The 12,154-nt window shown below is 38.6% G+C and overlaps 1 protein-coding gene across 5 annotated transcripts in view; it reads left to right on the forward strand.

Moving 5' to 3' along the window:
• The window catches only part of clip1a (CAP-GLY domain containing linker protein 1a), a 128,939-nt gene that overhangs the window by 58,406 nt on the left and 58,379 nt on the right, over positions 1–12,154 (forward strand). For all 5 annotated transcript variants that reach the window (XM_055655703.1, XM_055655704.1, XM_055655705.1 and 2 more), the window contains exons 6-8: positions 17–214; positions 1,591–1,694; positions 3,871–3,931. In XM_055655703.1, coding sequence (XP_055511678.1) covers positions 17–214; positions 1,591–1,694; positions 3,871–3,931 — 363 coding nt within the window. The remainder of the gene's footprint in view (positions 1–16; positions 215–1,590; positions 1,695–3,870; positions 3,932–12,154) is intronic.

Genomic DNA, 12,154 nt, shown 5'->3' on the forward strand with positions numbered 1-12,154 from the left:
TAAAAATTTTCCCCAGCTAACAGAAACGTCCTCGCGTTATGCAAGAAAAATTTCAGGCACCACTGCATTACAGGAGGCATTAAAGGAAAAGCAGCAGCACATTGAACAGCTACTGGCTGAACGAGACTTGGAAAGAGGAGAGGTTGCCAAGGCAACTAGCCACGTGGGAGAAATTGAACAGGAGCTCACGTTACTTCGGACGGGTCACGAACAGGTAAGAGCTCAATGAGACGGTTGGCTTAATTGGCTAGTTATTTTTTCCCAGAGGGTACAATAGAAATTAGATGAGAGGATGCATAATTCATGTGTGATGGCCAAGATAACAAACAAAGATAAGTATGGATTTAATGAGGTGTAATGTACTATTAGATTATATTTACCTATGCTTTTTTCAATTGAAGGTTGTATGTATTTTCACTGCGAGGCCCTGCTTTATATGGAGGGAAATGGTGGCTTTATGTGAACCGGCAGCTTTGGTGTCCAATTCTGGTGTAATTGATCTTTGTCCAAATTTATCTCTAGATTTTATTTCCCATCTTCCCACCCACCAACCAATCTTACTGGGCAATGTCATAGATGGAAGGCATGGACTCAAGAAAGGTGTAATTGTCAAAGAAGGGATGGGAGAAGCTAAATACCAAGCATTAATACCAGCTAGATTATGTTGCAGGGTGGACAAAAGTGCTCAAGAGAAACTCAGCGGGGAGGCAGCATCTATGGAGCGAAGGAAATAGCAACTTTTTGGGCCAAAACCCTTTTTCAGACATGTTGCAGGGTAAGAGGTGATTGCAAATATGTCAGCGTCACTGTACCAAGATAGTTGCAGGCAATTGGTGAATCAACCGCTCTGTCAATCAATCCAGTATGTAATGTCCATTAATCTTGCCTCTCGTGACAACTGCAGCAGAAATATTGCTGCAGGAAAATTGACATCAAAGATAAATAAAGCCCTTCTCAGTCAATGGCTCATGAACAAACAAATTACTCTTAAACAACAGCGGCTGCAAAATAAACCACAGTCCTTGAAATGCCCTAACATCCACCATAATCTGCACATGATGAGATTTTTGTCTTTTCCATCTGGGGGAAAAAAAGGTCTGGTTTTATGAAAGTGGCCTGGAGACCCTGTAGCTATCAAACATAATTGACATGTATTCTTTGACGCGAAATGCATCTATCTTGTGACAAGGAGGAAGAAAATTGATCTGTGTACATCTGAAGGCTGAGGGATGACAAAAGAACTGTGGACGCGAAGTGTGATGAAGGAGATTTAACTGATAACCGTGACGTGAGGATTCTTCATTGCTGTCAAAAGCATTTATAGCCTGAATATTCCAAGGACCTCTTCCACTGAGAGCCAAAAAAGAAAATAAGTTGGTCGATATTGTGGCAGTCAGTGCCTGCTTGAAGGAGTATTTCAAAAGCTTCCTCAGTTGAGGCACTATCTTTGACACAAATGTCATGGAATCTATTTCACTTCATTATATGCAGTTGAAAATCTATTTTCTTGTGGGCTAATGGGAAATGTAAAAGCCACTTAAACAACATTGTGAACTTTCCCATATGTTTATGTTCAATCTCTTAAATCAGAATGTATTGGAGATGGAGGCGAAAATGGACCAGTTACGAGCACTGGTGGAGGCTGCTGACAGAGAGAAGGTGGAGCTTTTGAACCAGCTAGAAGAAGAAAAAAGGTAGTGTTAAGATAATATTTAACATACATTATAAAAAAAGTGGAAAAATTGTAATAAAAAACATAAAACTATTATTCTAGAAAAGCAAAGCTTTGATTGATATGAGCCAAGTCAGGCTGTTAATTGTCATAACCACAAAAACGGTGGCGTAGAGGTGCAATGAAAAATCTTGTTTGCAGCAGCATAACAGGCATATAGACTCGGACAAACACAAACAAATTATACATTAACTTAAACATAAATTACACATTCCACAAGAAAGGCTGCACACAAAAAACAAGACATTAGTGCAAAACACAATTAGAAAACAAAACAGTCCATGGTAATGCAAGAGGTGAACCACCGTGCTCCGTTTTCAAGTAGGAATAGGCTAGTGCAGGTAGGTTCAAGAGTTTTATGTTTGTATGAAAGTAAGTGTTGCTAATCCTGTTTGTGTGGAATTTCAGGCTTCTGTGTCTCCTGCCCAACGGTAGCAGTGAGAAGAGGCCATGACCCGGATGATAGGGATTCTTGATAGATGTTATCTTGAAGTAGCGTCTTGTGTAGATGCTTTTGATGGAGAGGAGGGCCATGTCTTTGATGGACCAGGATGAATCCACCATTCTCTGTAGCCTCTTGTATTCCTTTGCACTGGAATTTCCACTTCAGGCCATGATGCAATCAGCAAACAATGCTCTCTATAATAATCTGTAGAAATTTGGTGACATGCTGAATCTTGTTAATTTAGTTTAGAGATAGAGCGTGGAAACAGGCCCTTCGGCCCACCAGGTCCGCGCAGACCCGCGATCCCTGCACATTAACACCATCCTACACCCACTAGGGACAATTTTTACATTTACCGAGCCAATTAGCTTACAAACCTGTACGCCTTTGGAGTGGGAGGAAACCAAAGATCTCGGAGAAAACCCATGCAAGTCACGGGGAGAACGTACAAACTCTGTACAGACAGCACCCGTAGTCGGGATCGAACCCGGGTCTCCGCCGTTGCATTCGCTGTAAGGCAGCAACTCTACTGCTGTGCCATGGTGACTGCCCTTACTAAGAGAGTAGAGGCGCTGGTACACCAACTTTGTGATTATATTTGTGTCACGCCTGGACAGGTCATCCGAGATGTTAATGCCCAGGAATATGAAGCCCCACCATCAATGCACCAATGAAAACTGGTGTCTGGTCTCCTGACATCCTCTTTCTTAAGTCAACCATTGGTTACCTGGTCTCACTGAGCGAAAGTTGTTGCTGGGCTACTACTTTACCAGGAGCTCTATTTCTATCCTGGCCGTGAACCCGTCCTTGGCAGTGTAGTCGGCGAATTTGTAGATGGCATTATAGTTGTGCTTGGTCACATAGTCATGGGCATAAAGAGATCAGAACTAGGCAAAGTATGCAGATTTAAAGTGCACCTGTGGTCACCAGGGGTCAGTGAGGAGTTGTTGTTACGATCAGCACTGATTGAAGTCTGACAATGAGGTAGTTAAGGCTGCAAAGAGGTACAGAGGCCCAGGTTTTGGAGCTTGGCAATGTGTTTGGAGGGGAAGATAGTGTTGAACGCTGAGCTGTAGTCAATGAACAGCAGCCTGATGTATGTGTAGGAAGGAATTGCAGATGTTAGTTTAAACCGAAGATAGACACAAAAAGCTGGAGTAACAACCGGTCAGACAGCATACTTGTAGAAAAGGAATAGGTGACATTTCGGGTCGAGACCCTTCTTCAGACTTCTTCAGGTTTGAAAAAGGGTCTCGACCCGAAACGTCACCTGTTCCTTTTCTCTAGAGATGCTGTCTGATGCGCTGAGTTAATCCAGTGTTTTGTGTCTTCAGCCTGATGCATGTGCTCCTGTTAGCCAGAGGGGTCAGAGCAAAGTGGCGAGCCAGTGAGATAACACCTGTTGTGGTGATTGGGAAAATGAGTGGGATCGATGCCATTTCTGAGCAGGAGTGGATCCACAACCGTCTTGAAGTCCTCAGCAACTAACTCGAAAGTCAAGTTATTCGTGAGTCTAGCCTCATAGTTTTACAACAGTATGTATTCTTTGTATTCTGCATTAGAATTGGGAACATTTTGTATCCTGAACAGGTTTTGCTTGCCTTCATTTCCAACTAATATTATCAGATATTCAGATATTCTTTCTACTTGATAGTTTTTCTTCCTTAGGAATCACTTCTGTTTTTACCAACAGAAAAGTGGAAGATCTACAGTTCCGTGTAGAGGAAGAGTCTATTACCAAAGGTGATTTAGAGGTAATAACCCCTTCCCTGATTTTCAGAGATCGTTGAACCAAAGACCATGACCATTCTGATGGGTATTATGCATGTAATAAAACATGTTTGCTGCTAGCATTTAAGAAACCAAGGAATAGCAACACTGAATTTTTTTTTTCAACGCCTGTTGGTATAAAAGGGATGAGAGGCTGTGAACAGTTCATACTAGTGGCTGATAACTTGATCAATGAAGAACCGGGATTCAATATCTTAACATTTCAAATTGTAATTGGGTGATTTGGTTATTTGGCATGGCGCTTATGGCTATGTGGTTGCAGTGGTGGCAAAAAATTATTGATTGATTAATAATCACGACCTTACCCCCCTCAACAAACAGTGTAATTTTAAACAATTAACATTGTTGTATTCCATTGAGGATGAAGGTTTATTCTAAATGTGCTTAACAAGTTCAGTTACTGCTTCAAAATAATTTCTTCACATTTAACTTAAATATATATATTCAAATATTTGAGAATCTCATAAATAAGAGAACTATGATATAAATCTGGCAGTCTTTGGTCTATTGAATCGTAGATTTTAAAGTAGTTACAGCATTTTCAGTGTTGCAGTTTTTCATTTTAGGAATGTTCAATTTATGAAAAACAATCAATGGCAAACCTTTGAGGAATTAATATAGGGACTATTACAAAGCACAAAGACTATTAGAGTTTAAGTAGTGTCTAGCATATGATATTCAAAATGGAATTGCGATACAAACTAACGATAAATTAGTTAACTTTTATATTTTTGAAAAAAGGATTAATACGTTTTACTGGGGGTCATTATTTGAGGAACACTGATCAACAATTAATAACAACACTAGGAACACAAATGGTCTTGCCTCTCATTAAATTCATTAAAGTAATAACTATTAACCAATGGGAATGTGATTTACATGGATATAAGGTGTATCATAATTTCTCTCGTTTGCAGATTTCTAAATGCGTACAAACTACAAAGGGTGGAACATTCAGTGGGAAGAGAAACCTAGGAGTTAAATAGCAATTTATATTAAATATGTAGTGCTGAAAATAGCTCTGCAAATATAGATGCTATTATGTGCATGCAGCTTAAACTATGCATTTTGCCTGTAACAATAATATTAATACCACTATGAGAAAGAAACCCATCATTCCACATCAGACACTTGATTTATTCCAGTATGTCCATACATCCAGAATATTTACCAAGTTGTAGGAATTTATAACACCGTAGGCCATTCAGCTCATCATGCCCATGCCGGGACAAATAAAAAGAGAGCTCTTTAAATATCTGCACTGTTTCTCCTGGTCCGTAGCTTTGTATGTCAAGTACTCATTCATTCGCTTGTTAAATGAGGTGAGGATTTCTGCCTTTTCACACAGAGTTTCATTTTCCTGTGCTCCTTAGAAGATTTTACCACATGCCCCTCTAATCTTCCTATCAGCTCTCTTAAATGAATGGTTCCTAATTAATGACATCTGCTGAAGGAAATAGATCCTGTCTGCTCACTTTATCCCAAACTCTTCTAATTGTGCCAATTGAAATTTAAAGTCTAGATCTCTGTGCTGAAGAAAACTTTGACCCTGGTAATATATGTATCAATCTCCCTGCCAATCCCATAAGTACCTCGCTAATGTTATCCTCTAATGTGATAATGAGAACAATGCAGACTCTAGCTGAAGTCTGACATGTATTTTGCACAGCTCCAGCATAATTCCCTGTCATAAATTCTGTGTGTCAGCCATCCTCTTTGCTTTCTCAACTACCATGCAGTGCAAGACGCCTTGTTTATCTATGACTACGCTTGCAGGGTGCATAAAAGATTCATAAGGATGTTGTCTTGACTGGAGGGCTTGGATTATAAGGAGAGAACAGATAAGTTCAGTAAACATTCAAGAGGAACAACCAAATAGAAATTTATCAAATTATGAGGGGCATAGAGAGGGTGGATAGTTGCAGTCTATTTTTCCTCTAGAGCAGCAGATGCAATAGATGATGTTGGAGGAGGTACAGGTGAACCTCTGCTGCACCTGGAACGACTGCTTGGGTCCTTGAATGGAGTCAAGGGGAGAGGTAAAGCGACAAGTGTAGCATTTCTTACAGTTGCAAGGGAGGTGGTGGTTCGGGTGGGAAGGGACGAATTGACCAGGGAGTTACGGAGGGAGCAGACAGGAGGAGATGGGAAGATGTGGCCAGTGGTGGGGTCACGTTGGAGGTGGCAGAAATGACGGAGGATTATTTGTTGTATGTGAAGGTTGGTAGGGTGGAAGGTGAGGACTAGGGGGACTCTGCCCTTGTTACGAGTGGGAGGATGGGGAGAGAGAGCAGTGTTATGGGGTATCGAAGAAACCCTGGTGAGAGCCTCATCTATGGTAGGAGCAGCATTTTTGTCTACCTTCGATTTTACAGAATCTGAAGTTCCTACTTAAAAATAAACTAACTAACTGTCTTTTTAACTTGTCAGTTTCCACCTATTTCCACCTAGGACTCTATCAATGTGATATTAGAATTTTAAAATCCATATTGGATGTAAAACTCGTAATAATAAGGGACAACTTAAATATTAATTTTGATAAAACAGTAAGAGTCTGAAGAAGGGTCTCGACCCGAAACATCACCCATTCCTTCTCTCTAGAGATGCTGCCTGTCCCACTGAGATACACCAGCATTTTGTGTCTACCTTTGAGTTAACAAGAATTCTATTGGGAAAAAAAAAGCATTCTGCCTGAATGTAACATTTAAACATATTACAAATAAAAACTTTGTGTTGTGCTAAATAAAACATTTGAATACTTTTAATCAACAGTAAGTTCTAATCAAATAAATAGAAGTCTGAGAAAGTTTTAGACCAAATCCTGCCAGTTTTATCAGGGAACTTTGGATGTCTTCAAAAATAATGTTCATTTAAATGTAGTCATTCTAATATGTGAATACTTTTGTCCTTGAAACAGAAGCATGATTGTTATAGCCTAAAGCTAAATTATGATATACCTGGTAACCTATGAAAAAGACCAATTATCGCATTTCTGATCTGTATATAAATAAACCCAAAGGATTCAAATGCAAATGCAAATGAATTCTATATTTCGGTAACTGGTTCTTGCATTCCAAGTGCCCTCCATAATGTTTGGGACAAAGACCCATCATTTATTTATTTGCCTCTGTACTCCACAATTTGAGATTTGTAATAGAAAAAAAATCACATGTGGTTAAAGTGCACATGGTCAGATTTTTATAAAGGCCATTTTAATACATTTTCGTTTCACCGTGTGGAAATTACATCAGTGTTTATACATAGTCCCCCTATTTCAGGGCACCATAATGTTTGGAACACAGCAATGTCATGAAAATGAAAATAGTCATGTTTAGTATTTTGTTGCATATCCTTTGCATGCAATGACCGCTTGAAGTCTGCGATTCATGGACATCACCAGTTGCTGAGTGTCTTCGCTGGTGATGCTCTGCCAGGCCTGTATTGCAGCTATCTTTAGCTTATGCTTGTTTTGGGGGATTGTCCCCTTCAGTTTTCTCTTCAGCATATAGAAGGCATGCTCAATTGGGTTCAGATTGGGTGATTGACTTGGCCACTCATGAATTGGCCATTTTTTATCTTTGAAAAACTCCTTTGTTGCATTAGTAGTATATTTGTGATCATTGTCTTGCTGTAGAATGAACCGCCGGCCAATGAGTTTTGAGGCATTTGTTTGAACTTAAGCAGATAGGATGTGTCTATACACTTCAGAATTAATTATGCTACGACCATCAACAGTTGTATCATCAATGAAGATAAGTATCTTCAGCAGCCATACATGCCCAGGCCATAACACCCGCACCACCGTGTTTCTCAGATGAGGTGGTATGCTTTGGATCTTGGGCAGTTCCTTCACTGCTCCTTTTTTTGCTCTTGCCATCACTCTGATATAAGTTAATCTTTGCTTCATCTGTCCACAAGACCTTTTTCCAGAACTGTGGTTGGTCTTTTAAGTACTTCTTGACAAACTGCAACCTGGCCATCCTATTTTTGTGGCTAACCAGTGGTTTGCATCTTGCAATGTAGCCTCTGCATTTCTGTTCACAAAGTCTCTTGCGGACAGTGGTCATTGATAAATCCACACCTGACTACGGAAGAGTGTTTCTGATCTGTCGGACAGGTGTTTGGGGAATTTTCTTTATTATAGAGAGAATTCTTCTGTCGTCAGCTGTGGAGGTCTTCCTTGGCCTACCAGTCCCTTTGCGATTAGTAAGCTCACCAGTGCTCTCTTTCTTCTTAATGATGTTCCAAGCAGTTGATTTTGGTAAGCAAGTTTGATTGATGTCTCTAACAGTTTTATTCCTGTTTCTCACTCATAATGGCTTCTTTGGCTTTCATTGGCACAACTTTGGTCCTCGCGTTGATAAACAGCAATAACAGTTTCCAAAGGTGATGGAAAGACTGGAGGAAAGACTAGGTGCTGAGAGCTCTCTTATACCTGCATTAAGGAGGCTTTTAAACACACTCGAGCAACTACAAACAACTGTGTAGCCATGTGGCCCAAACATTATGATGCCCTGAAATGGGGGAACGATGTATAAACACAGCTGTAATTTCGACATGGTGAAACCAAAATGTATAAAAACACCCTTTAATCAAATCTGACATGTGCACTTTAACTACATGTGATTTTTTTTTCTATTACAAATCTCAAATTGTGGAGTACAAATAAATAAATGATGGGTCTTTGTCTCAAACATTATGAGGGGCACTGTCTGTTATTCAAAAACACGCACTTTATTTCCCCAATGTTTCATTAGTTTTATCCAACAAATACCTGAACCAGAAAAGTTATTGGTTTAATTCACAAACAGTACAAGTATAACTTATCATAGAAGAATTATAATTGAGCTCCAGTAAGTATTTTGAACAATGCAATTAGCGGATGCTCAATCCATATTTTGGTGTAGTTGACTTCCTAAAATAGACAAATAAATGGTTCAAGATTCAAGAGAGTTTATTGTCATGTGTCCCTGATAGGACAATGAAATTCTTGTTTTGCTTTCAGCACAACAGAACATAGTAGGCAATGACTACAGAACAGATCAGTGTGTCCATATACCATTATATAAATATATACACACATGAGTAAATAAACTGATTTGAAAAGTACAAATAAACAGATAATGGGCTATTAATGTTCAGAGCTTTGTCCGAGCCAAATTTAATAGCCTGATGGCTGTGGGGAAGTAGCTATTCCTGAAACTGGTCGTTACAATCTTCAGGCTCCTGTATCTTCTACCTGAAGGTAGCGGGGAGATGAGTGTGTGGTCAGGATGGTGTGGGTCCTTGATGATACTGCCAGCCTTTTTGAGGCAGCGACTGCGATAGATCCCCTCGATGGAAGGGAGGTCAGAGCCGATGATGGACTGGGCAGTGTTTACTACTTTTTGTAGTCTTTCCCGCTCCAGGGCGCTCAAGTTGCTGAACCAAGCCACGATGCAACCGGTCAGCATGATCCCTACTGTGCACCTGTAGAAGTTAGAGAGAGTCCTCCTTGACAAACCGATTTCGTAACCTTCTCGGGAAGTAGAGTGTGATTTCTTAATAATTGCATCAGTGTTCTTGGACCAGGAAAGATCATCAGAGATGTGCACGCCCAGGAATTTGAAGCTCATTGGTGCAAATAAATAAATTATTTGGTGCAAATAAATAAATAAATAGATAAATAGACAAATAAATAGACTATCAAATTGCTGGCCAAGTCCAGATTTCTACATAATAATGGCAATCAAATTAGGTACCAGAATATGTGTCTGGATACATATTCCTTTAAAGAATAAAATTATTCCAGAAAAGAGGAATATAATCAACAAAAATAAGCATTAATTGAAGTGTAGATTAAAGCAAAATGGACTGAAAGGTATGTTTTTTTGATAAATACTGATCATTTAAACACCAGAGTGCCACTTAGTGGCCATTATTATATGCCAGGATCGCAGAATAATATGTACAGTTTTCTGAGTAAAATTAGATTAAAAGCTAATGCAATATGGTGCAAGGCAGTTGAAGACATCCAACGTTGAAATAATTTTTAATTTGAGCAATCCAAAATACTTCTATAAAGCAAATACCAGAACTAACTGCAGTAACTGTTTTCTCAGCATTGACTTACTTATATGCATGCTGCTTTCACAGCTGCACAGAATGAAATGCAATATATTTGATAAATAAATCTGCTGTAAACCCCTTTTAATAATAGGCATGTAACTAGTTTTGCTGTCATTATTATTTGCCTCTACATGTTGCATTGATTTAAAAATTACAGTGAGGAACAGATGATTTTTTTTTTATGTAAGTGTTTGCATTTGTGTTTTGTAGGTTCAAGCAAAAATTATACATTGATAGGATTTTCCCACTGCAATTAAATTTTTATCCATCTCATGGGTTTTGATTTGATTATTCGCAATGTAACTTTACAATAGCTCCATGCATTTTATAGGACTCGTGTGCCCATATCATAGGCTCATTGCACCTATGATATCTGATTTAGTAGTCAATATTTTTTGTTCTTGCCGAGTCTGCCACACCATTCTCTTGCTATGCTTTAGAAGCTGGGCAGGTGTGCAGAAAAATAAACCATTCTGCTGTCAGAACTGCTGCATGCATAATGCATCAGTAGATATCCTAATGACTTAATGTAACAGATCTCTTCAAAACACTGCATTTGCTCATCACAAATGTATATTTAACAATAACTTAAATATAATATTTTGAGGTTGTAAAGTATTTTGACACATCCTCATTGATGTTCAAGGATCTGAGCAAATGAAAGACATTTTCTTTCTTGCAGGCCATTCGAAATTGGTCAGAATCCAGATCAAATTGTTACAATGCATCTCAATTATATAATGTGTACAATCTTGGGTTTTGAATTTTTTTTGATTGATATAATTATATGGATTGAAACCCTCATCATTTCAGAGTCTGATTTCCTTTGGATTTAGTTTAGAAATACAGCGTGGAAACATGGCCTTTGACCCACCGAGTCCATGCCAACAATCGATCAACCATTCGCAATTGTTCTATGCTATCCCACATTCGCATTCTACACACTAGGCGTAATTTATAGATTCAGATTCAAAGATTCAATTTTAATTGTCATTGTCAGTGTACAGTACAGAGACAACGAAATGCATTTAGCATCTCCCTTGAAGAGCGACATAGCAAACATTTGAATAAAAAATAAATAATAAGTAGGCAGTCACCGAATTGTTTTAGTAGAGTGACAGCCGCACCTAACCTCCCGGACAAGGATAGAAGCCAATTAACCTACAAACCTGCACGTTTTTTGGAATGTGGGAGGAAACCGGAGCATCTTGAGAAAACACACACGGTCATGTACAAACTGTACAGACTACACCGTAATCATAATTGATCACAGGTTTCTGGCGGCTCTACAGCTGTGCCATTCTGCCATCCCTAAGAAGTGCTCCTTAGGCACGTTATATACTTCTTAAAACCCACCTGAAGCAGACGATAATATCTGACTATAATATGCATTGTTCGATTGGTCAACAACACTGCTTATTATGTTTCTGTTCTAGTGTTCTGAATTCCTGTTCAGATCCAGCATTATCAGGCATCATTGCATGATTCCTGAAAAGCCATGACAAAAAAAACTCATGTGAAAGGTTAAATGGTAGATTAGCATTCTGAATGATTTAAGTCCCTGGAATTAATTTGTGTCATTTTTGTACTACCAACATGTTTAAGAGATGTAATTCTCTTGAAAAATAAATTTATTTAATTACTATGCCAAATTCATCTGAACCATCATTTTGAAATACAAAGTAGATTATGTAAATTCTGGGGAGAAAAGTGTCTAATATTTCATTTTATAATACACAAGATTACATGGCAAACCAATGGATTTAATAACTCAGAAAACATTGCTAGCCTCAGAACTGATTAAAAGAAAAAAAGATCATGATTTTGGACTATTTGTAGCACCACTCATTTAAAGATTTGGATAGCTTAGTTTTTGGATTTGGATAATTTAGCTATCTTAATACTCAGTCTTATCCTCAGTAGTATAATTTTGTTCTTTCATATGCAAAGTACCCTAACTTCTTATTTTTTTTGCTGAAGTATCATTTTCTTATTAGAAAGAATGGCAGAGGTATCTGCTGTTCAAGTAGCTCAATGTGTGTTTTTTTTGGGAAGGGGGGGCAGTTTGTTTTAAATAT

The sequence above is a fragment of the Leucoraja erinacea genome, chromosome 25, assembly GCF_028641065.1.
Source record: "Leucoraja erinacea ecotype New England chromosome 25, Leri_hhj_1, whole genome shotgun sequence".
NCBI lineage: Eukaryota > Metazoa > Chordata > Chondrichthyes > Rajiformes > Rajidae > Leucoraja > Leucoraja erinaceus.